Source organism: Balaenoptera ricei, chromosome 8 (assembly GCF_028023285.1).
Source record: "Balaenoptera ricei isolate mBalRic1 chromosome 8, mBalRic1.hap2, whole genome shotgun sequence".
Taxonomy (NCBI): Eukaryota; Metazoa; Chordata; class Mammalia; order Artiodactyla; family Balaenopteridae; genus Balaenoptera; species Balaenoptera ricei.
This window is the reverse complement of record NC_082646.1, coordinates 109,432,890-109,458,608: the sequence shown is the minus strand read 5'-3', so window position 1 is coordinate 109,458,608 and position 25,719 is coordinate 109,432,890. Positions and strand designations below refer to the sequence as shown.

At 55.4% G+C, this 25,719-nt stretch overlaps 1 protein-coding gene across 2 annotated transcripts in view; it reads right to left on the bottom strand.

Moving 5' to 3' along the window:
* Window positions 1-25,719, bottom strand: part of LRP5 (LDL receptor related protein 5) — a 110,093-nt gene that overhangs the window by 6,000 nt on the left and 78,374 nt on the right. The window contains exons 12-21 of one of the 2 annotated variants that reach the window (XM_059932210.1): window positions 22,762-23,085; window positions 21,002-21,201; window positions 15,782-15,990; window positions 14,181-14,371; window positions 13,296-13,505; window positions 10,365-10,490; window positions 6,539-6,775; window positions 4,559-4,699; window positions 2,618-2,854; window positions 2,211-2,350 (exon numbers count right to left, since the gene is read on the bottom strand). In XM_059932210.1, the coding sequence (XP_059788193.1) occupies window positions 2,211-2,350; window positions 2,618-2,854; window positions 4,559-4,699; window positions 6,539-6,775; window positions 10,365-10,490; window positions 13,296-13,505; window positions 14,181-14,371; window positions 15,782-15,990; window positions 21,002-21,201; window positions 22,762-23,085 (2,015 nt within the window). The remainder of the gene's footprint in view (window positions 1-2,210; window positions 2,351-2,617; window positions 2,855-4,558; window positions 4,700-6,538; window positions 6,776-10,364; window positions 10,491-13,295; window positions 13,506-14,180; window positions 14,372-15,781; window positions 15,991-21,001; window positions 21,202-22,761; window positions 23,086-25,719) is intronic. The other variant, XM_059932211.1, reaches the window with a different exon arrangement.

The window sequence follows — 25,719 nt, the reverse complement described above, 5'->3', positions numbered from 1 at the left end:
CCTCACCCCTTCCACCATATACAGATAAGACGGCCACTACAGGGAGTTCCCTGGTGGCCTAGTGGTTAGGATTCCAGGCTTTCACTGCCGTGGCCCAGGTTCAATCCCTGGTCAGGGGACTGAGATCCTGCAAGCCTCGCAGTGAGAGAGAGAAGAAGAAAGAAAGAAAGGAAGGAAGGAAGGAAAGAAAGAAAGAAAAGAAAGAAAGAAAGAAAAGGAAGTGGGGGAAGACAACTTCTATGAACCAGGGACCGGGCCCAAACCTGCCAGAACCTTGAGCTTGAGTTTCCCAGCCTCCAGAACTGTGAGAAATAAATGTGTGTAGTTTAAGCTGCCCAGTCTATGGTATTTTTGTTAGAGCAGCATGAATGGGCTAAGACAACCATAGTTACGTAAGATGTTACCACTGGGGAAAATTGGTGAAAGGGAGATGGGACCTCTCTGTATTATTTCTTACAACTGCATATACATCTACAATTATCTCCAAAAAAAAAAAATTACTCTCTTTGTTGAGAAAATAAAGTTCATACTCTTGTATACTCGCTTATGTACAGATTTCCTCTGGGAGGACACACAATAAAACTCACCACAGGATGTGCCTCCGGGGGAGGGGTGAGCTCCTGAGCAGATGAGGGCTGGGCCCTTCTTTTCACTGTGCCCTTTGAATTCTGTACCACGAACATATATTACTGATTCAAACTAATGTAGTTAATTTTTAAATAGCTGGCTCCATGCAGGGTTTCTTTTTGGGATGATGAAATGTTCTAAATTTAACAATGGTGATGACTGCACAACTCTGTGAATATACTAAAAACCACCGAACTGTACACTGCAAGTGGGTGGGTGGATTGGATGGTATGTGAATTATATCTCAATAAAGCCGTTGAAAAAAATTGCTGGTGGTCAGTGTCATCTCTTGCTGTCAAATAAGATCTCCCCAGCTCCCAGCAGGGGCTGCGGATGGAGAAGCCAGTTTCCCGAGCATCCTCGTGTCTGCATGGGGGTGCCCAGGGGGCTGTCCTGGGGTAAGCTCAGTCTTACACGGGTTCCTGGTGCTTTCAGCTGGTTACATGGGACATCTGAAAGCCAGGTGACAGTAGCAGCAGGAAGGACAAAAGGTATGGCGGGGAGGAGTCTGAAACTCCAGGCTCCTGGCTCCTTGTTCCCTCTGCCCCTAAACACAGTCGGGCCCTGGAGCTCCCAGGAGATTTGGTTCTGATCCTGCCAACCCGAGATAATGACCCCCGCTGCCCCCCACTCCTTGGTCCTGCCAGGTCAAGTGTGATAAGGAGGGGCAACACCCCGGATATGGGGGACACCCAGAAGGGCAGGAAGGCCCAGCCCCGATGCGTGGGGCTCGCTGGCGACCCCCCAGGGAAAGCTCAAAGGGCTGTCTTCACATCAGAAGAGAATACCATCACAGGAAGTCGGGTTTTGAAGAATTAAAAAGCACAGAACCATATAAAGTCAGAACCTGCTGTGTATCCCCAGATTCACATCCGTGCATCAAGCTTGCCCCAGTTACCCTAGGGCCACGCTTTGGAAATGGGGGTCTTTTCCAGCCTCGAGGAGAGGGTCCCCCTGGGGATCCTGGTGTGGGGCTGGGATACTGGGGGCTTTGGCGCTTCACCCTCTGTATAATCATTTCGTCCTAGGGTGTGGCTCGGCCTAGGGCCAGCCCCTCACCCATCTCAGGCTGCCGGAAGCTCCAGGCAGCATTTCAGCCACAATAGTCACCCCAGGAGTGCCTGTCCTTAGAAAACCATCCAGCTATTTTCTGGGAACCAGCAAGGCTGTGGGCGGGAAAATAGAGTGTTTCTGGCGGGGACGCTGAGGGGAAGCTCGCTTCCATCCAGACAGGCCCTGCCGATGGGGCAGGCCCGAGGAACCAGACGGCCACCCAGACCAGGGAAACGCCCCCAGGAGGTGGGATTACGGCTGAGACTCCCACTTTTTAGAATTTTATGCGGCTTCCAGATTATCCACAATGAACAGGGAGTACTCTTTTCTAAACAGAAAACGATGTTGAAGAGAAAAACTACAGGTCAGGACGGGGAGAAGAGTGAACGCACCCACCGTTCTAAGGCACCCACCGTTCTAAGTGGTGGAACAGCAAGTACTTCTCGAAATCCTGAAGTCACAGGACGTGCCTGCCCCTAGTGGGCAGGGGGCACCCTGAGCTGGCCAGGCCTCCTCCTGCCCCTACTCACCGGCGGGTACAGCGTGGCCTTGGTGCTGGACGAGCTGCTGGACGAGGCCCCGGTGACGTGGTTCCGGTCGTAGAGGGGCACCCCGGCTCGGCCCCCCATCAGGCTCACGGAGCTCATCATGGACTTGCTGCACGAAATGCCTGTGGGGAGGGGGTGGAGGAACGAGGCCAGTTAGGGGCAGGGGCGCCCCACGGCCACAGCGCACTCTCCCCAGCCCCCGCTGCCCAGGAGACCCAGCTTCAGGTGAGGACGCCCTATGAGAGATGTGTCCCCGCCCAGCTGTCCCCGGGGTACGACTCAGGACACACCCCACGAGAACATCTCAGGTCAAGTCCAAAGGGCATTCCTGATGCACTCGCCCCATACCCCGCCCTGTCTGCCTCCGCACCGCCGCCCAGGGTCCTCACCTGTGAAGGGACCGTGCTGGGAGCCGCCGGGGGCGATGAAATTGAGGGGCACGTGGGGGGTCCCACTGACGTACTCATGCGGGAAGGGCCCGTTGGCCCCGGCGTAGCGCTGACACACCACGCGCTGGCACACAAAGTAGACCCCGCCCATGATGAAGAGCGAGAGGATGATGCCGATTACCGGCCCGATGGCGCTGCTGTGGGCCGGGCCGTCGTCCGAGGGCAGCTTGGTGATTTCTGCCAGGGCGCGGGCAGGAAGCGACGGCGGACGTTAACCCAAAGGGAGCGGGCCTCCTGCGGGGCAGGCGCTGTGCGCCCTGGCGGCCGGCTCCCGCCCCGGCCCAGCACCCGCACCCGCCGATAGAGCCGCAGCACCCCCCGCGCCCTCCTCCCCCTCCTCGGCCCGACCCAGCTCTGCCACGGCCCCCGGCCCCTCAGCAGCGGCCCCTCCGAAGCAGCCTCCTATTCATGCCCCTGACCCGGAGCTTCTCGGCTGGAAGCAGGCGCTGGGTCCTCCCACGTCCACGTCCCTAGTACAGCTGAGCCCGAGCACCAGGCCGCAGGAGGGGGCGGGGCGGGGAGACAGGACCACGCGGAGGGGCGGGGCTGACCCAGGCACCCAGGGCCCGGGGCCTCCCTCTGCGGGGCCTCCATCTGAGCCCCTCACGCCTGCCTGCCCCAGAGGCCAGGAGTCCTGAAGGCCCTAGGCAGGGAAAGCGTGAGAAGTGGAATGTGAAGGGCCTGGACTCAGGGGCCCAGTCAAACCCAAAAAGCCAGGAGCCAGCTCAGGGCTGCAAAGGTGTGCCCAGGGCTCCCGGGCAGGGGCACGCCACCTGCGGCTTGGAGGGCATGTCTGGGCTCTAGACTCCACTCTGACAAAAGGACATTCACTTTCCCATCAGGGTGGCACGTGTCTGAGGGCAGTCAACAACGTCCCCTCCGGCCGGCCAAAACCCCAAGGAAAGGGAGGAAAGCTGCTGGTTCCGGCGACGAGGCCTGACTACGGATAAATATCACCCCCAACGACTGGGGCCACGATCACATGGGAGCCTGAAGACAGACACTGTCACACTGGACACCTGCCCAGCAGAGGCACGGAGCTCAGACCCCCCGGGGCTCCCACTGCTACCCTTTGGCCCCCAGACCACGCTCTTGAGATGGTAGCTGAGGGGCCTGACCCGGGTTGATGTGAAGGCACAAAAGCGCTCAGTGAGTCCCCTGGGGACCGCTCCTTCTTCCCCATTCACAAGACGTCTCTATCCTGCAGTCAGAGCTCTCAGCCCCAGTCCCTCTGCAGTGAACGAAGTGGCCATATCCCCAGACACACGGACACATTCCCACTTCCTGTCTGGGAATCCAGCTCCCTTCCTGTCTGAATCAGACAGCCTTTCAAGAGCCAAGGCCTCCAGGAAGCCTTCTCTGACTGCCCTCGTTTCACATTCTCTAGCCCCTGCATCCCTGGCCGTACAAGCTACATCACTCAAGGGGCATGCAGCACATGTGTGTGTGTGTGTGTGTGTGCGCGCGTGTGTGTGTGCGTGTTCGTGTGTGCATGGGCACACATCGCTCCTCCTCAGCCAGACAGCAGGCTGCTAGGGAATGGACCCACCCACTACTCTGTCAGGGTGATCTTGTGACAGATGCTGCTGAGTGAGGGCTCTGGGCAGAAGTATGCCGCCTTACACTCAGGCCTGGCCTGGCACATCTATGCCTTCTCTGTGCCTCTGTCCCAGCTGAAATGCCCCTTGGCTCACAGATTCCCCCTCCCCCTCCTCACAGTCGCCTCCATCTCCAGGAAGGCTTCCCTGACTCCCTACCGAGGCCAAATACTCCTGACCTCCCAGCCTCCACCATTTCCTCCCTCTAGACCCCACGGTCCTGGGACAGAACCCCAGCATAGGGCGACCCTCCAACCCCGCCCTCTGGGGGAAGCCAGCTCACCGCACATGAGCTCGTCGGAGCCGTCGACGCAGTCAGGAAAGGAATCGCACTGCTGCTTGATGAGGACGCACTGGCCGCTGGCGCACCGGAACTGGTTGGGCAGGCAGACGGCTGCAAGGAGGGGCCTTGCGTTCAGAGAGGCTGGAGGGCATGATGCAGCCAGGAGCACTAAGCAGATGACCACCACCGGTGCTCCCTGCCTCGCCACCCCAGACCCAACAACAGAGGTCTGGGCTCCAAATACAGAGCAGACAAACGGACCCTTTCTAGGACCGGGTCGGGGCGTGGTCACAGCAAAGCCAGTCTTCACCCACCCCTCGAGGACCCCAGTTCCGAGGCCCATGCAATGCTGGGGGCGGGCTGGCAGGGAAGAGACCTCAACGACCCAGGGAGGGATTCATTCATCAGGTTCCTACCATGGGTCAGGCCCGCAAAGCACCAGGACTACCACGGCCCCTGTGCCCAGGCCCTCCCAGGTTACCAGGAAGGTGACAGCCAACTAGAGGACCACAAGGAGCCGGGCTCCTCGAGTGGGAGGGGCAGGGGACAGGGGATGCACCAGCAGAGCTCTGAGGGTCAGGAAGGGGGAGCAGAGCTCAACCGGGAAGGCAGAGGCGGGCCACGCAAGGAGGACGAGGAAGGCTGGGTACTGACTGCTGCCTCCCTGCCGACCTGGAAAGGGCTACGGCCCCACGAGGAAGGCATCACCGCCCCCAGTACTTGCCGTCTAAGCTCCCCACCCGCCCTGCCCCAGGCGCCCACTCTGGAAACCAGAGACAAGGAACCCTGTCCTTGCAATAAGTGGGCAGATCTGCTGGTGACCTAGCAGGAGAGGAGGCTTCTGAAACAGAGGGTGGAGCCCAGAGCCTGCACTAGGGCCTGCTGTCCTCCTGATACTTCCTTTCTCCAGGAGAAACAGTCACAGCAGGAGGAGGGAGGGGACGGTCCCTAATCAGGGCTCCTGCCACCTGCTGAGATCTTGGCCACACGACTGTGCTGGGGCCAAGGGTGTAAGGCAGGGCTCAGCAAACTTTTCTGTAAAGAGCCAGATAGGTCTCTTTTGTAACTGCTCAACTCTGCTGTTTCCGTGCAAGACCAGTCAGAGACAATATGTAAATGAATGCGCCTGACTGTGTCCCAGTAAAACTGCATTTACCAAAATAGGTGGTGATCTGGATTTGGCCGTCAGGCCGCAGATGCTCACCCCTGGTCTACAGTCTCCATCGAAAGACTTAACAACTGCGGCTTTAGAGAAACATGTGGGGAAATGACCCCCAGGCCTTCACCTTCCACAAAATGGCAGCTCATCATGAATGGGGACAGTGGGCAGTGAACAGATAACATCTGAGTTATCCAAGAAGAGGACCGGTGGCTGGGGGGTGGCGGCCAGAAGGACCCATTAACAGCTCAGGGGCAGTCATGGGGCCGTGGTGCTGATGGTGTGTGGCAGGAACCAACCGAGCAGGTCGTTTTATGTAAGAAAAACTCAGAGGGAGCACAGAGATTTGTTTCACTGTCACGGCCTAAAAGGAAGACCCTGCCAGTGAGCGTGGACCCAGGCTGACTAAGCAAACCTCTCTGTAACTCCTGGTTCGATGGGATACTAGAAACCACCCAGATGCAAGCATTATCCCCCAGACTGCTCGGTGGGGGACAGCACCGCCTTTTGGGATGGGGCTTAAGCAGGGTGTAAACCATGCAAATCCAGCTGACTACCGGACTTAACTTGGGTCTCTGTAAAATTCTTGACTGAAGGAGGGAAGGCAAGATAGACCCTCAGTCTGCCTTCAAGCCAAACTGCTTGGCGAGGCAGAGGGCAAGAGCCCTCAGTGGGCCTGCGACTAACACTCTCCCCTCCCAAGCGGAGGGGCCGCGGCAGCTTCGCTCCAGGCCTAGGCTTTACGTGTGGGCAGATGGAGCCCGAGCTCCAGGAGGGCGGAGGGCGGAGAGCGCGCGCCTCGGGGAGGGGCGGGGCCTCACCGTCGCAGCCCGCCTCGTCCGAGCGGTCCTGGCAGTCGGCCTCGCCGTCACAGCGCAGCCGCAGGTCCACGCACTGGCCCCGCGCGCACGGGAACTGGGCGGCCGAGCACAGCGGGCAGCCCTCCTCGTCGCTCTGGTCGTCACACTCCGGGAAGCCGTCGCAGCGCCAGGCCCCAGGAATGCAGTCGATCTCCCCAGTGGCGCACGCGAACTGGTCGGGGGAGCACGTAGGAGGCTCTGGGGAGGAGAGGAAGACCATCACAGGCCGCCCCGCTGGGCGAAAACTGGGCGAAACACCTCTGGGTTTCAAAGCGGGGAACACGCTCAATTCACAGGTGCTGCACCCACAGGGTCTCCACTGCCCTGCGTCCTGTCTGCGTCCCACCTCCAGCCCCCAGTGTGGGATGAAGCTGTCGATCCGGGCCCGTGTGCACAGTCTGGCTACGGGGGAATGTCCACCGCACCCCCGCCGGGAACAGGAGGGTCAGAAAGTGGGTGGTCAGCACCCGCACCTGTCACACATTTGGGGCAGCGGAGCCAGAACTCTGTGGGTGGCCAGCGAGCCCACAGGCATGGCTGGGGCGGGGGGGATACCGGTGGAAGACCCAGGCACCTTGTTGAAGAGTGGGCTGAGGAAAGGCAGGTGGTGAGGATACCACAGCGGGGGGCAGAGTGGATGAGGGCGGGGTTCGAAGGCTCCCTGGTGGAGGGAGTCGTGGAAGGGTGGTGAGCCAGAAGGGTGAAGGACAGGAGACCTGGGGCCACCTCCTACCAGGTGGCCATGGCAAGTCACTCCGCCCTCGGGGTCAGCTTCCCCAGTACAGGCCAAGGATGGGCCAGACGTGCAGTAGCACTCAGTGAGTGGCACTGTCCTGGAGGCTGGGATGCAGATGGGCACGGATGCCAGGGCACTGGCAGAGAGACGCAGGAGGAGCCCCTTGGCCCCGGGCTGCCCCCATTTCCCAGGGGGCCCGTCATCATCTCTCCCCTCCTCTGTCTGGAAAATCACAGAAAACTGAGCCCCATTAATTGGCCCAAACTTCGCTTTAACGTTTAGCAACAGTCCTCAATACGCTTGAAATCTGATTAAGGAAAAAGGTATCGGGAGTTCTCTGGCAGTCCAGTGGTTAGGACTTGGCACTTTCACTGCCGTGGCCTGGGTTCAATCCCTGTACTAAGGTACACAAGCCACACAGCACGGTCAAAAAAACAAAAAAAGATATCAATTTCACAAAAGTATTGATTTCAAGATGTACTAAGCCTTTCAACATTTGGAACCCATATGCCTCCCCCATAACTGCGGGGTCCACACTGGGCTGAATAGGGATGTGAGATGGGGGAGGAGATGTGAGCAAAAATGAACACAAGGCCGCTGTTCCCTCTGGGCTCGGCCACAGAGGACAGCCGGGGACAAAGGAGCCAACGACGGATGTGTGCACACTGAGCCACCAACAAAGAACACAGGGGTGCTGGCCACGGAAAGGTGCATGTGGGCAGTGGCCGAGGCCCCGCTCCTGGACTCCAGCCCCCCACAGCCCAGCAGGAAGGAGAGGGTCCACGTGGGGCAGGCTCTGATTCCCCGCAGGGCCCCCAGTCCTGGCAGCAGCAGCCGGAGAGCGAGGATGGGACAGGATGGGGGTTGCACAGACCTGGGGTTGAACCCAGGCTCCCCTAGCAGCTGTGCAACCCGAGGACCCCCCAACCTCCCAGAGCCTCCATCTCCTTGTCCCTAAAACAGAAGCAGCCACCCTCCATCACAGGCTCCTCGCGGGAGTAACGAAAACAGTGGAGAAAGCACGCGCACGCGCATGTGTGAGCAAGTATGTGCACGCGCGCGTGCGCCTGGTTCGGTAATGTGCGCGTGCACAGCATTGGCAGTGGCGCTGCTCTGCCAGTGCACGAGGCACGAGGGTCCATGGCACCTCCTGGGAACCTCAGTCAGCCCTTATCCTCCTGTGAGCCCCCAGAGAAGACGCCAGGGAAGAACGGAGATGGGGACACAGTAAATACAGGCCTCTTAGACCGTGAGGAAAGGCCTGGCATCCTCAAGTCTGAGGGCCAAAGCCCGGGGGTGGGTGACCGAGGGATGCGTCCTCCCCTGGGGAGGCCCAGGGCTGGGGTCCCAGGGAGAGCTGAGCGCCCTGTGCAGCTCTCTCCCCGGCCCCGTCTCCTCCAGGGCAGCCTGGACGTCTGTGGGACCTGCACAGCCACTCAGGCCACAAAGCCATGTGGGCCCTGGGGCCAGAACTCAGAAAAAAGCCACCAGGAAGCTCAGGAGGGTCAAGGTGGCCCCCACCAGGGGACAGTCATGAAATATCCCCTCTGTTCTTAGCCAAGCTCTCCAGGGTTCACAGTGTGAGGTGGGGCAGGAGAAAGCTCCAGAAGGACAGGCCCATGGTCCTGCTTCCTGACATGTGCTGAGCATATGCCGTGTATGAGACACAGCGTGGAGGTCAAGGGGGTGAGCATGAGAAGAAAAGGGACAGGGTAAAGACCGGCCCCCAGGAGCTCAGAGGAGGAGGGGAGAAGAGAGGAACACAGAAACAGCACAGCCAAGGTCACCTGGGGGACCTGCAGGAAGAGGAGAGGAAGTCCTTGGGATCGGGTTTCATCATGGTGACAATGACAATTATTCCTTTTTATTACTACTGCCATTCTCACAACTAATAGCAGCTGGCATTCCTGTGTGCCATGTGTCAGGGACCATGCAAAGTACTCTGTTACTTAATAACAACCCCATCAAGTAAGTGCTCTCAATTTCTCTATTTCACAGAGAAGGAAGTGGAGGCTCAGAAAGGTAAGTGACCAGCCCAGGGTCACTCAGCTGGGAAGTGGCAAAGCTGGGATTTGAACCCAGGTCTGTCTGACACTAAAGCTTACATTCTTGACCACTCCCTGTGCAACCTTAGGGAAGAAGAGGATCAAGGGTAGAAGGCGGAGAAAAGACAGAACTACTAAAAAATTAGACAAACCCACTATTGGAGACTTCAACACCTCCATCAGTAACTGACAGCACAAGCAGTCAGGAAGGATACAGACAACCTGAACAGCACTATCCATCAACTGGATCTAACCAACATTTATAGGACACTCCACCAGCAACATCAGATGACACATCTTCTCAAGCTCACATGGAATATTCACCAAGGTAGACCACATGCTGGGGCATAAAACATACCTGAACAAAGTTAAAGGATAGAAATCATACAAAGCATATGCCGTGTGTGAGACACAACGTGGAGGTCATGGGGGTGAGGATGAGAAGAAAAGGGACAGGGTAAAGAGCGGCCCCCAGGAGCTCAGAGGAGGAGGGGGAGTATGCGCACATACTCGCTCACACATGCGTGTGCACATGCTTTCTCCGCTGTCTTCGTTACTCCCGTGAGGAGCCTGTGATGGAGGATGGCTGCTTCTGTTTTAGGGACGAGGAGATGGAAATTAATTCCACATTAATTTAATGGAATTAAACTAGAAATCAATAACAGAAAGATAGCTGGAAAATTCCCAACCATTTGGAAATTACACAACACACTTCTAAATAACACAAGGGCCAAAGAATTATTGAGAACAATTTTAAAATATTTTAACTAACTGAAAATGAAAATGCAATTTATCAAAATTTGTGGGATGCAGCAAAACCAGTGCTTAGAGGGAAATTCATAGCCCTGAAATGCATATATTAGAAAAGAGAACAAAGAGACAGTCTGCTTGGGATACTGGATGCCACAGGGACTATGTATTAAAAGACTGCCAGGCAGCAACCTGGCAGGCAGAGAATCAGGTCCCTGTTCAATGTCCCAACAGAAAGTGCTGAGGTCACACCTACCACCACAAGTCAACAGGTTCTGCAGGAGCACGAGGTGGACTGGGCATGAGCACCGTGGCGTCCCATCACCCTTGGCAATGCAGATGTGGGAACAGCCGCCATTGTCCCGGGCACAAGGGTGGGCTGCTGTGGAGAGAAAAGAGGGAGGGGGTCGGGCTCTGCCTCCTACCTCAGGACTGTGGCCTAGAGGATGGAGGGGATGAATGCCAGGCAAGAACTCACAAGAACCGGCACTCCAACAGGAGTGTGGTAGATCCTCACACTTAATTCTTAGGGCAACCTATGGAGCCTGTTTCTATTGACACTGTGTTTTGCAGATGAGGAAACAGAGGCCAAAAGCACTTATAGAACTTTCCCTACATCCTACCCCAGCCTGTCTGCACCAGCTCCCACTGTGCCCACTACCATCATGCTACACTGCCCACCTGTGTGTCTGTCTCTCATGGTGTAGTGGGCTGAGTGGTGGCCCCCCAAAAGATATGTCCACGTCCTAATGCCTGGAATCTCTGAATGTGACCTTATTTGGGAAAAGGGTCTTTGCAAATGACGTAATCACGTTAAGGATCTTGAGATGGGGTCTAATTCTGAATTGTCTGTGTGGTCCCTAAATGCACTGACAAATGTCCTTATAAGAGACGACATAAGAGGTGAAGGCAGGGGAGAAGGTCATGTGACGACAAAGGCAGAGACTGCAATGATGCAGCCACAAGGAACACCGGCAACCAGAGGAAGTGGGAGGGGCAAAGAACCATCCCCTCCTCCTCCTCCTCCTCCCCAGCCCCCACCTCCAGCCTCCAGAGGGAGCACAGCCTTGCAGACACCTTGATTTTGGATTTCTCCAGAACTGTGAGAGAATACATTTCTGTTGCTTTAAGTCACCCAATTTGTGGTGACTTGTTATAGCAGCTGCAGGAAACTAATACACATGGAAATTAAAATAATAAGGGTGTTGAACCCTGGGGAACTTGACTATTTCAATTCAGTTAACTTCATGTGCCCAACACCTTGACAATGGTTAGGAGGCTGGGCGGGTGGCTGACGTCCCTCAGGTGAGAGGAGATGTCACAAAGCACTCTGCTCCTCACCCAGACCCCCAAAGACAAATCATAGTTTTTCCTCCTCAACCTTGAGGATTAGGTGTTTTTAAAATGACAGAGTCATGGTTTAGAGCAGGGTCAGCAAACGTTTTCCATAAAGAATCAGAGAGCAAATAATTTTGGTTTCATGGGCTAAGCCACCTATCTATCTAGGTGACCATGACTCCTGGTCGGCCAGCCGCAAAGCAAAGGCGGCCAGGATGACACAGACCTATGGGCTGCAGAGTGCCACCCCTGGTTTAGAGTTTAGTTGTGGGATCTTGTGGGGAGGCAGGATGGGTGGCCCACGTCCCAAATCAACACGGCAGAGCTCACCCAAGGACTTCCCGCCCTCACCCAAAACAAGGAGCCTCTCCATGTCACCCTAGACCCCACACATTAGCACTCATGGACACGTCCCGGTCTCCAACCTCAAATCTGCTCACTGAACGTCTCCTGGCCCTTCCAGCCCCTCGGTTCCAAGGAGCTACCGGTCGATGAGCCTGGCTTTCTGCCCACACCAGCAGGCAGTGGGTCTCGACATTTGTGGGCTCAGCATTCACCATTCTGACCATCTGCCAGCAACAACCAGGAATCGGGACTTGGCTGAGGATGGTGTAAGGGGCCAGGTGAACACAGGCATTCTAACCCATAGGCATGGGGTGCCTCAGTTATCCGTAAGCTAGTTCCTAGTGACTTCACTTATCCAGGATCCAGCTGATTACCCACAAGGACAGAACCCACCGCCCAGCAGTCAACACAGAAGTGACTGATTCAGAGGTCATGGCCCTCATCCTGAGCAGGGAGCCCAACAGAAAAAAAATCCCAGGGGCTAAAATGTGGGCTCTGGCCTCAAATCCAAGCCCCATCAGGTTTATTGGCTAGGTGACAGGGGGAAGTAATATCCTTTCTGAGCCCTACTTTCCTCAGCTGTAAAATAGAATTACTGTGAAATAACACATATAATGTAATAATATACTGAGCACAGGACCTGGGGTGCAGAACAGTCAACACATGGTGTGGCCGAGGCAGGAGGCCAATAGTAATGGGCTGGGGTGAGGCTGGTGGGGCAGCCCCCGGGGCCCTGAAGGCGGCCAGACCGTGGGCACCACAGGACAAGGACAGTGATGGCTCTGCTCACCCAGCTGGCAGCCCAGGTGTATTTACTGAATGAAGAGAGAAAAGCGAGAGGACAGAGGGAGAGGTAGACACTTACACACACACACACACACACACACACACACACACACACACACCCCTCCATATCCACATATAGCCATATACGGAGGTGGGTAGAGGAACCAGAGGTCCCAGTTACCAACGTCATCCCTCTCCCAGGCCCCTGGGCACAGCCAGACTGTGGTAGGCAGAATCCTAAAATGTCCCCGAAATATCCTGCCCTACTCCCCAGCTGGGGAAGATGTGATGAGCTATTACGCCCGTGGTTCTGTTACCTTACTAGGCAGAAGGGATTTACAGATATAATTAAGGTTACTAATCAGTTGATTTAGAGTCAATCTAAAGGGAGACTAGTCTAAAACTGGGCCAAATCTAATCGCAAGCCCTTGGAGAGCGGAGTGGGTTCCAGCTGGTAGAAAAGGAAGTCAGAGAGGTTCGATCTGCTGCTGATGGGGCGAGGGCCTGAGGGTGGCCTCCGGGAGCCGAGAGTAGACTTGGCCGACAGTCAGAAAGAAAAGAGGATCTCAGTCCTACAACTCTCACATTGGCCTGTCCTCCTGCCTTTTTCCAAGGGGGCCAGTTCAGGGGCCGCCGTGCTCTGTGAAGAGGCCCACCCTCCCCTCGGCGGCGTCTGCACACACCGCTGCCTGCTGCCCGCTGCCCACCCGCCACGTACAGAACTCCTCCAGGCTGATGTCCTCCACGGCGTGGATGCCGGTCAGGTGGGCGACACGGCCCTGGACTCGTGTCCGCGCATCCCCTGTGGTCTTGTCCACGCGCTCAATCATCTGCTGCTGGCGGTCGATCCAGTAGAGGTGCCTGCCCAGCACAGTCAGGCCCACAGGCTGCACGATGTTGGCGTCCTCCAGGGTCAGGCGGTTGGCCCCTGCAAGAGGGAGGCGCTCCCCCTGAGTGGCGGCTGACCCCTAGAGCTCGGCCCACGCTTGCCTCGGGAGAAGGGTGGGCTGCCGGGAGCCTGGGGGACGCTGGGCTCTGGCCAGGGCTAGGGGCTGGGGCACGTTCCCTGGAATCAGGCAGATCTGAGACCACCTCTCGGACAGCCCTGCTTCTACCTGGGCTGCCCTTCGACCAGGGCCATGGCCCCAGTCGCTGGCCCCCTGCAAGCACGGTGCCTCCCCTGCCCCCAGCCCACCCCAACTTCCAGAAGAAAAGTCCCTTTAAGCACTGATTCTCACTCCTCTCTGGCCCAGGGGCCTCCCGGACTAAGGCGGCCACGGCAGAGTAGCTGAGCGCATGGGCGCTGGAGGCAGAGCGGTCGGACTCCTGTTCCACCCGACGCTGGGGGCCCTGCACGGCTGGCTCACCCTCTCTGAGCCTCATCGGCCCCTGCCACCTGGGGATCATTTGGGACCCACATCCTGGAACGCGGCGGGGGGACTATACGTGGTGAAGCCCCAGCCCAGCGCCTGCTCGCAGTAGGTCCCCAACAAACGTGGCGGCTGCTATGCCGTGACTGATGACCAGGACGGCGGGCGTCCTGGCGGGTCGGACGTGGTGGTTGCCGAGGGACCGATCCCCGGGGAGGCTCCAGGGCGCGTACCTGACAGGTCGCAGCTTTCAATGCGCTTCAGGTCGGCGTCCACCCAGAAGAGCTTGCCCAGCATGTTGTCCACCACGAGGGCCACGGGGCGGATGAGGCCCGTGGTGAAGAGGACCTCACGCTCGGTGCCGTCCAGGGCCGCGCGCTCTATCTTGGCTGCTCGGTCCTGCATGTTAGTGAAGTACAGGTACCTGCGAGAGAACAGCAGGTGAAGGACGGGTGCTGCGTCCGCTACGTCCTCAGCAAAGCACCAGAGAGACCGGCCCCAGACCCTGCGGGCACCCAGCGGGGCTTCGGAAAGTGACCAGTCATATGACCCCAGCCTCTAGGGGCTGGACCCGGAGCTGAAAGGTCATGCCCTGGAGGGGCTGGAAAATGTCCCCCAAGACCTCATGTCTACCTGGAACCTCGGAATATGACCTTATTTGGAAACAAGGTCTTTGCAGATGTAACTAAGGATCAAGATGAGGCCGCCCCGGTTAGGGTGGGCCCTCAACCAGTGAGAGTGGCCTCAAGAGAGAGAAGAGGCCACACAGACACAGAGAGAAGCCCACGTGAAGACAGAGGCAGAGTGGAGGGATGCGGCCACAAGCCCAGGAGCACGTGGGGCCCCTGAAGCTGAGAAGCAGGAAGCAACCTCCCCTAGAGACTCCAGTGGGAGCACGGCCCTGCCGCCCTTGACTTTGGCCCCTGGAACTGCGAGGGAATAAACCTCCGTGTTTTAAGCCCGCAGTCTGTGGTCACTTGCGGCACCCCCCGGGACTAGTACACGCCCCCTCCTTTGATTCCTAAAGAACCGCCTTCAGTAACTGAGCCCCCGGGTGCTGCAGGGCTGGTACTCCCCGCTGTCCTCACAAGGAAACTGAATCCCTGGGAGGTCACGTCACCTGCCTGAGGTCACACAGGCAGTAGGTGACAAGAGTCGGGATTTGAACCCAGGTCTGCCTGGCCGTCCCCGGGCACAAGCTCCAGCACACAGTGCCTCGATGGGTCTGATTCCCGCCCTGAATGGCAGCCCCGCAGGTACCTGAGGTGGTCACCATGCTCCTGCCTTGCACCCCCAAACCCTCCCCGATTGGCTTTATTTCCCAATCTCACGTCACGTGGTTTTGGCCCCCTCACCCCCCCGCCCTGGTCCTTCCCTTTGGGACCCTCCACATCTGTCAACGTGTCTCAGGTGCTCTTCCACCTACCAGAGAACCTGAGGGCCCATCCGGGAGCTTCAGGGAAGGCAGAAGCTCCCAGTCAGGTAGTGACCTCCCCTAGGCAAGTGAATAACCCGCCACCACGTGGGACACTTTGGAAGGGATGGTTGAATAGGGTTCAAGTTTGGCGGGATGGTACCAGACCTATGAATGACATCCTGCCTGTGCCTCTCAGCAAAGCCCTCACCCCTGCCCAGGCTTTCAGTGCAGGCCATCCCTGGGCGTCTCTGCCTCCCTGCCATGCCTGGGAATGAGCTGGTGTCTCCCTGCCCAACTCCGGCTGTGGATGGGGGTGTCGGGGGTGGAAGATCCCGCCCGGCCCGAGAGGCCGGCATTCACGGGAGGGGCCCCTGGCACGCCCCAGCGGGTGCAGCACCCCACCCGCGCGCCCCGCACCCTCGCTCGGCGTTGACAACGATGGCCCTCGGCTTGTCGCGGTCCCCGCGGAGCACCACGCCCATGGCATCCCCGTTCAGCCGGTGGACGTTGATGGTGTCGGTGGCCTCGCACGTCCAAAACAGTGTCCGGCTGTAGATGTCAACGCTGAGGTCGTGCGGCTGCCTGTCCGCGTTCTGGCTTTGGCTCGGAGAGGTCAAAACGAAGGGCTGGAGGGCGGTAAGAAACGAGCACCGTCTAAAGTCACGGCGGCGAGGGCGGAGGCCTGTGCCCGAGTGCAGAGCAAATGTCAAAACCCCAACCGTGTCTGGGAACCTCTCCTTTCAAACCAGCTCTTGCCCACACATCCGCCTGAGAGTGAAGCTGATCCCTCCAGCAGCCTCCAGGAGAGCTCTCGCCCATGGGCTCCGAGGCCAGGCCCCACCACCAGTGACGGCACCGGACCCGGCTTCCTGGAAGCCACCCCACCCGGGCTGGCCGGCCTGCGCCCGCACGTGCAGAGGGACCACCCGGCAGCTGAGCGGTCTGCCCAGGATCACAGGCCCCCGGCTCAAGACATCTTCTCACTTCTTGTTTCCTTAGACTCAAACTTTTGGATTAAGGTCCTCAAATCTTTTTTTTCTTTTTTCCTTCCCTTGGATTCTTTTTTTTTTTTTTTTTTTTAACATCTTTATTGGAGTACAATTGCTTTACAATGGTGTGTTAGTTTCTGCTTTATAACAAAGTGAATCAGTTATACATATACACATGTTCCCCTATCTCTTCCCTCTTGCGTCTCCCTCCCTCCCACCCTCCCTATCCCACCCCTCTAGGTGGTCACAAAGCACAGAGCTGATCTCCCTGTGCTATGCGGCTGCTTCCCACCAGCTATCTGTTTTACATTTGGTAGTGTAGATATGTCCATGCCACTCTCTCACTTCGTCCCAGCTTACTCTTCCCCCTCCCCGTGTCCTCAAGTCCATTCTCTACGTCTGCGTCTTTATTCCTGTCCTGCCCCTAGGTTCTTCATTACCATTTTATTTTTATTTTTTTAGATTCCATATATATGTGTTAGCAGACGGTATTTGTTTTTCTCTTTCTGACTTACTTCACTCTGTATGACAGTCTCTAGGTCCATCCACCTCACTACAAATAACTCAATTTCGTTTCTTTTTATGGCTGGGTAATATTCCATTGTATGTATGTGCCGCATCTTCTTTATCCATTCATCTGTCGATGGACACTTAGGTTGCTTCCATGTCCTGGCTATTGTAAACACAGCTGCAATGAACATTGTGGTCCGTGACGCTTTCTGAATTACGGTTTTCTCAGGGTATATGCCCAGTAGTGGGATTGCTGGGTCGTATGGTAGTTCTGTTTTTAGTTTTTTAAGGAACCTCCATACCGTCCTCCAGAGTGAAGGCCCTCAAATCTTATTGTTTTTTAAATTTAGGGTGCCAGGACAATAGGTGTCCAGCACAGAGGTCCACCTCTCACAGCCTCTTCCCTGAGGGAGACAGGCCAGGGGTTCAAGGCCAGGTGAGGGTGCAGGGCTGCCCCACAGCGCATGCCGGGAGCCCAGGGGCAGCACGTGCCCCTCGCGGGGTCTGTTCTGCCCCTCACGCTCCCTGCGGGTCTCCACCCCGAGCCTCTCCCGGAAGCGCTGCCGGACTCCCTGCCGTCTACTGCCTCTCAGGGATGAGCCCTGGCTTTCGGAGCCACCGACAGAGAATCCCTTTAAAGGGGACCTTGTTTCATGAACTGATGCAGGAGAAGGAGAGCGCCCAGAGCTTCCCTCGCCTCCCTCACAGGCTAGAGGCCGATTCCCTGCTGGATCTGGTCCCCTTGGGTTCTCAGGTGACCTGACCTGGTGCAAAGGGGCTTCCCAAGCTCCTGGGCTGCTGCCACCAACGGTTTGGATGAAAAGTTCCTCCTCTGAGAAGGGAATCATCTTTAGATGATGTTCTGATCACAGCTCATTTGCAGACCCTCTTAATACACCTCTTTTCAGCAGTCAATAAAACAGGAAGTCTCCTGGTGGTCAAGAGGGGGCTTGCAGCCAAAAAGAAGCCCCCTTCCCCAGGCCCAGCCTCTTGGACTCAGCTGGAGAGGAACCCCCCGCCCCCAAACACACACACAGCAGCCTCTGGTCCCGCCCTGCTGGGCAGCTGGAAGCACGTCACTCGCATCTCTGCAGGTAACAACATCCACGCCCCCAGGAGCTGCGGGCCCTAGGAGCCAGGCGTCAACTCCAGTCGGCACATTCCTTTCCCAAGAGCCACAGAGCTCTCTGGCCAAAGACCACAGCCCAGTGCAGCCGACGGCCTGGGAGTAAAGCAGGATTCCAGCTAGCCCTGGCCAGAGTCAGGCTCCCTGTGGAGGGTGGGTGTGCGGGAGCCGGGCACACGCTCATCGGAACAACCAGCTGAGAGAAAAGTGCATGCTGTAACAACACACCACCCACGTCCCTCCCCAGGCACACAGGCACGAGGAGATAAACTTTACACGGCTGGCTGGTTTTATAAAACCCAAACTCCAATTTTACCATAAGGAACAGCACTGATGCCGGTGCAAAAAATCTTAGCAGAATCCAATTCAACGTCACAATCCACACCCCGCCCCCTCACCAGTACAAAGTGGTACTTAACCAAGTGGGAAAGTCTGCAGCAACGGCTCACGGGAGGATGCAACCCCAGGGTCCACTGATGGATGGACGGAGAAGCAAAATGTCCTCTATACAGACAGTGGAGTGTTATTCAGTCGTAAAGTGGAAGAAAATTCTGATACCTCCTATGATGTGGATGAACCTTGAGGACATTGTGCTAAGTGAAATAGGCCAGTCACAAAAGGACAAATACTGGGTGATTCTACTTATAGAAAGTACTTAGTGCTGTCAAATTCATAGAGACAGAAGGCAGGATGGTGGGCACCAGGGACTGGGGGTATGGGGGGGATGGAGAGTTAGTGTTTAATGGGGACAGAGTTTCCTCTGGAGATGGATGGTGGTGATGGCTGTACAACAATATCAATGTACTTAATGCCATGGAGCTGTACACTTAAAAATGGTTAAAATGGCCCATTTTATGTAACGTATATTTACCACAATAAAAGAATAAAAAATTAGGGCTTCCCTGGTGGCGCAGTGGCTGAGAATCTGCCTGCCAATGCAGGGGACACGGGTTCGAGCCCTGGTCTGGGAAGATCCCACATGCTGCGGAGCAACTAGGCCCGTGAGCCACAACTACTGAGCCTGCGCTCTAGAGCCTGTGCTCCGCAACAAGAGAGGCCGCGACAGTGAGAGGCCCGCGCACCGCGATGAAGAGTGGCCCCCACTCGCCGCAACTAGAGAAAGCCCACGCACAGAAACAAAGACCCAACACAGCCAAAAATTAATTAATTAATTAATTAATTAATTAAATTTTAAAAAAAGAATAAAAAATTAAATAGAAAAACGACAGCCGAGTAGATGATAGCTAAGAATACCATCCTTGGAGGTGGGGTGGTACCCCTAATAATCAAAGCCACCAGAGGGTGGAGTTTAGCAAGAGACACAGGAAGGGAAATGAATATTTTCCAGATTAAGTGTTCCTAAAAGGGCTTTTTCTTCAAAGTCTTCCCCCACTTCTGCCGGACACCATAAAAGAATGCAAAAGAACGCCTCTCCATGGGACTTTAAGGCAATTTGCGCCCAGCAACTTTCTCAGCAGGAAGCCATGGTCCATCAATTAACACTTCCTGTTCTCCAAAGGACTCAAAGGGACTGTCACCTGCGCCCAGGGTGGGATGAAAGAAATCCATTCCCACCATTTCCACCAGGCTCTGCCCCCACAGAGATGCTGATCACAGCTGCTCGGGCACAGCTGGGGCTTTTACCATCAACCAAGGACACACATGTCAAAGGATGACTTGTTAACTTCACATCGTGGGTGGATGAGGTATTTTGTCGCAAGTGAGGCCCAGTCTTACAGGCAGCAATGGCACCCAGTTCAGGGTGGGGAAGAGAAACACCTCCATTACAGACACGAAAATCTTCTGAAAATCTCCACTCACAAGCATCTGCATCGCTGTTCTAACAGTATCAAGATTTCACCACGATGACGTAAGCTGTTACACTGACCACTCGATTGAGAAAGAGACCATTGGGTTCTGTAGCTTTTGTGAAAGGAGTCTTTAGAAACTGGCATGACCGGCCAGGCACGTCCTACTGGAATTCTGGCCACAGTTCCCTGTCACATGGCTGGATACGCCGGGTGTGCCCCGAGGCTGCAGTGACAATGTCCTTCCTGGCATGGGTCACAAACACCTAACACAGAAAACTAGTCAGTTCTGCTAGACTCACATTTGGAAAACATGTATTTGTCCCCATGCAGTGATGTATCAGGGACAATGTGAGCAGAGAGCACGTTTCGCATGCGCTTTGCACAACTGCACCCAGGAGAAACACTAGGCAAGTGCAGAGGACACAGCAGCACCGCACCGAGCAGGGGCCCACGAACACACGTGCCTCCAGCGACCCCCAGCCCCTGTGCACTGGGAGCCACGCCATCCACGCTGGGGTTACAACGTTATGTCCCCTCTCAGACAACCCTCCTTCCAGCGTTCCACAAAAACCCACAAGCTGCAACCTTCCGACCCCCATGTCCTCCGCCAACTTCAGGTCTTTTCAATGTCAAGAGCCATATCTGCTGGAGCATTTATGTACCGAACCACTTCACATTCGAAGGACAGTGCCCCTGTATTGCCAGGTTCCTCTCTTTTTTTCCGTTTGTCACTGATGGCCTTTTGAGTGCTGCACACCTAACCCCCTTTCCCCCACCAGCCCTGTGGTCTGTACTGGGCGATTTTGTACAGTGCAGTGATTTTCAGAAACATGTACATTGCATTATAACAGAACTGACTATACAACTCCCCTAAAATAAAAGATAAATCTAGAATAACCAATATCAACTATCCCTGCACAGAACCACTATGGAAAGGAAAAGAAATCCCATGGGGTTTGACGCCCACCACTGCTACTTAAACAACTGCAAAACCCAGTTTCTACACAGAATCACAATCTAAGGGTTTCCCACTGCTCAGCCTTATACCTGGCAATGACATAATCGGAGCCCAATCACTGTTTACCCCAAACTGTGCCCTCTTGGCACCCCCTCTGCTAAGAAAAGGGGGCCCTAGCCTGGACGCCACCAGTGCGAGCTCCTCGTGGAAGGGCCCCCCGCGCACCCCCACAAGCACACTTACCTGGGTCCCATCGTCCTTGGCGCGTTTGATGTTCTGGCGCCCATCCACCCAGTAGATGAACTTGTCCAGTGGGTCATAGTCGATGGCCTTGACGTTCCTCAGCCCGTGCAGGGGCAGGATGAGGTCTGGGCTGTGCTGGTCATCAGGGATCATCCGGCTGATGGCACACTTCTGGCTGAAGAGCAGGAAGGTGGTGGGTGCTGGAGAGAGGCAAACGGGGGCGGGCGCACGTCAGTGTCTGAGAGCCGAACAGGGAGTGGGCAGGGAGGATGGCATTCCATTTTATGGTAAAATGTAGATTTGCGTGTGCACCTACGAGACGTACATGGAAAAAGGCTGGAAAGACGCAAAACTGTTTCTTGGGGGTGGACTACGGGGAATTTTATTCTCCATGTTACACGTCTCTGTTGTTTCCATATTTTATAAGAGTGTGTGTTATTTTAAAACTAGATATCCAGTTCTTTTCAGATTATCAAGACTTAAGTCAGAAGGAGGGAAAGGTAGTGAACATCAAACTCCCACCCATAAGTGTGTGTGATGCTCTGGTGACAGTGGGATTCGCCAGGGGCTTCTACGTGCGCCAGGGAATGGCTGAAAACCGTGTGACGTGAACAGTGACACCGGGAGGGGACGCTCCTCAGGGCTGTCAGGACCCAGGATGTGTAGAGGCCACCATCTGCAGCCACGTCAAGAGTTACAGCTGGGCCACAAGAATCCAAGTCACAGCCCTGGGTCTGCCGGCCTTGGGAGCCAGCACCCGAGTCACATCCCCTCTGGGCAGTGCGTGACCTGCACCTCCACTTGACCCTTCAAGGTTATGGCCCCCAGTAGCAAGGACAACAGGACCAAAGGGAGCCCAAGAGTGGGGAATCCCAGGCTGTGGCCCCAGGCCCATCACATACGAGGCCTGGGGCCTCGACCAAGCCCCTTAACCCTTCGAAGCTGTAGGTCCCTCATCCACATAATTGGGCCAAGGAAGCTCAGTCCTCTTAATGCCCAGGGCTGCGAGAGGCTCACACAATGCCCGGATGACAAAGAGCTTTACAAACTGTCTAGCGCTGCACAGAGGCCGAGTTATAACTAGCTCTCTGCTGATGTCACAGGAGAAAAGCCTGCCAACAGGACACAGCTGTTCTCCCTGCGGGCCCATGGGAAAGTCACTCTCAGGCTCTCTGAACCTCGCTTTTCTTAGAATTGAAAGTGAAAAGGCCTACCTCGTTCAGAAGGTCGGTGTGAGGATTACACAGTGGACACGAGGCCACACGCAAGGGGTCAGGGCAGGGACTCTGGAGCCAGCCTGCCTGGATTCAAACCTGGTTCAAGTCTTACCAGCTGTGTGGCCTTGGGTGGGTAACTACACATCTCTGTGCCCAGGGCCCTTGTCTGTGAAATGGGGACAGTGATACTCCCTACCCCATAGGCTGGAGGATTAAGTGCCATAAAAAGCACTTGGAACAATGCCTGGCCCTATAAGTGGGTGCTCTCCCCACAGGGACTGTTTTTCACATCCAAAGAGCCTCCCATGGGGCGTGCCAGCTGAGGGCTTGGACCATCTACTCGTGTCTTGATGAAGCAACAGGTCTTCCACCCAGCCTGAGCCTCCAGGTAACATTAGGCAACATGTGAAGTGCACAACCTGCCCAACTGCCCATGTGCACCAAGGTTTCCCCAGATAAAAAGCTTCTTTCCACCTTAACCGCCAGAGTCAGACTGATGATCTAATGTGGGAGTGAGGGACAGGGGGAGAGCGAGGCACTTACGGCTGCAGTTGCGGCTACTGGGGTCCAGGGTGTAATGTGAGGCACAGCTGCAGCGGTGGCCGCTGGGGACAGCCAGGCACAGCTGCCCACACTGCCCGTTGTTGTGCATGCAGTCATTGAGGCCGTCCTGGCGGGAGGAGTGGAACACCAGGATGTCCATCACGAAATCCAGGTGGCCCTGGATGAGGGTGCGGTTCCGGCCACTGGTCTTGTCGGCTCGCTCGATGCTGTGCAGGTTCCAGTCTGTCCAGTAGATGTAATCGCTGTACTGCGTCAGGCCGAAGGGGTGCGGGAGGTCATCGGCAATCACGACCCGTTCCTGACCTGCGTGGAGACACACGGGTACCGAGTCAGCAACGGGCACCGCACGGGTGTCCTGTGGGTGAACCCGTTCAACCTGCAGCCTGGCCACCTGCGTCGGGCTCATAAAGCATGTGACCGCTTTGGGAAACGAGCAGGGTCCACTGAGGCTGGATGTGCACCTGCCCTGAGGGCAGGCAATTCCCCTCTTGCAGCACAAGAGAAATGCATGCAGCATCCACCCAAACAACACAGATGAGAATGTGCACAGCAGCAACTATGTGTAACAGCCGCAAACAGGAAACAACCCAAATGTCCGTCAATAGTAGGATGGATTAGGGACTTCCCTGGTGGTCCAGTGATTAAGACTCCGAGCACCCAATGCAGGGGGCCCAGGTTTGATCTCTGGTCAGGGAACTAGATCCCGCATGCCGCAACTAAGAGCCCGCATACCGCAACTAAAAGATCCCGTGTGCTGCAACTAAGACCCAGCACAGCCAAATTTAAAAAAAAAAAAATAGTAGGATGGATTTAAAAATGGTAGGATCTTTGGGACCTCCCTGGTGGCTCAGTGGTTAAGCATCCACCTGCCAATGCAGGGGACGCAGGTTCGATCCCTGGTCTGGGAAGATCCCACATGCCGCGGAGCAACTAAGCCCGTGCGCCACAACTACTGAGACTGTGCTCTAGAGCCCGTAAGCCACAACTACTGAGCCTGCGTGCCACAACTACTGAAGCCCGCACACCTAGAGCCCATGCTCTGCAACAAGAGAAGCCACTTCAAGGAGAAGCCCGTGCACCCCCGCTCGCCGCAACTAGAGAAAGCCTGCACGCAGCAACGGAGAGCCAACACAGCCAAAAATAAATAAATAAATAAAATGTTGTAACTTTATAAAATAAAACAAATTAAAAACAAAAAGGTAGGATCTTCATACAATGGAAATGACGCAGCAATAAAAAAGAATAACAACAACGTGGGTGACTCTCACAGTTATTAGACTGAGTGAAAGAATCCAGACGCTGGAGAGCACACGCTGTACTGTCACAGTGATAGAAAGTTCTAGAACAGCACAAGTCAGGGCAGCACCAACCCCTGAGGAGGCTGGTGAGATTGACTAAAAATCTTTTGAGGGCTGGAAACGTCCCTACTTTGATCTGCGTGGGAGCTACACAGGCTATGTTGATGCTTCTGTGTATGTACAAGTATCTGTACATAAAAATTCTCCAACTTGACCACTTTTTTGTACTTGACTGTATATATATGTCAATCAAAATTTTAAATACTGATAAAATAAAACCTTCTGCCTAGCAGTCTACCACTGTGGTTGAAACCAGGTTCTGCAGTCAGCCTGGGCCCCCTCGCTTCTCCCCTGACCAGCATGTGACCTTGGGAAAGCTATGTAAGCTTCTTGACTCTTAGTCTCCCCATCTGCAAAATAGGTATTTTGGGGGGGGGCCACGCCGTGTGGCTTGTGGGATCTTAGTTCCCCAAACAGGGATCGAACCCAGAGCCACGGCAGTGAAAGTGCCGAGTCCTAACCACTGGACCACCAGGGAAGTCCCAAAATGGTTATTCTTAAGAGTGCCCTCATGGGTATCCATGATAATTAAATGTAATAAATTATGATAAGAAAAAAACAATGAGGTTTGTGATATAATTGTGATAAATATTCAATGAGATCATGCACGTAGAATGGTCAAAATGCCGACACAAATTAAGTGCTTGATAAAAACTACGTGCAGAACAACATTCCCCCCCTCCCCCCAAAAGAGGTCATCCTAATCTCCAAAATTTCTGAATATAGCACCTTACACGGCAAAAGGGGCCTTGCAGGTGTGACTAAATTAAGGATTTTGAAATGGGGAGACGATCCTGGATTATCCCAGTGCACCCAGTGCAAACACAAGCGTGCTTATAAGAGGCAGCAGGAGAGTGTGAGAGAGGCTGGTGGAGGCTATACAGCTGGCTTTGAAGATGGAGGAAGGGCCACGAGTCAAGGATGCAGGCAGCCCCCAGACGATGGAAAAGGCAATGGATTCTCCTCTAGAGCCTCCAGATGGAAGGTAGCCCCGCCCACACCCTGCTTTCATTTGGGAACGCTGGTGCCATTCTAACGCCAGCAGCAGAGGGCTTGTGAAATGAACCAGGGTCTGATCACATGACCCGCCGAGCAGTTACACGCAGAGCACACACCTGTGTGCACCTGCTAGAACTACTGTGGCCACACGCAGGCTCAGGGCTGCGTGAGGTGGGGAGAGCGGGTGCAGGGCCCGGTGACACTCGACAAGTTCTGTCCCTCCACCTGGGCATGGGTTTCTAAGTCTTCACTGGTCAAAGTGTGTGTGTTGTACGAGCGCCTCACGTATGCTCTATGTCACAGTAAAAACGGTACCAGTGAAAACACGTTGGCGACATGGGGACATGCTTCTCCTGTACAGGAGTGGGAGAAAGCCAAATGAAGATCATACATGGCACGATTTGAAACAACATTTTCAAAATGATTTTTAAAAAGGAAAAAAGTGAAAAAAATCTTCAGAGATGAACAGCTAAAAATATTTGCTTAAAAAAAATCAATCAAAAAAATTTTGAGGGCTTCCCTAGTGGCGCAGTGGTTGAGAATCTGCCTGTCAATGCAGGGGACACGGGTTCGAGCCCTG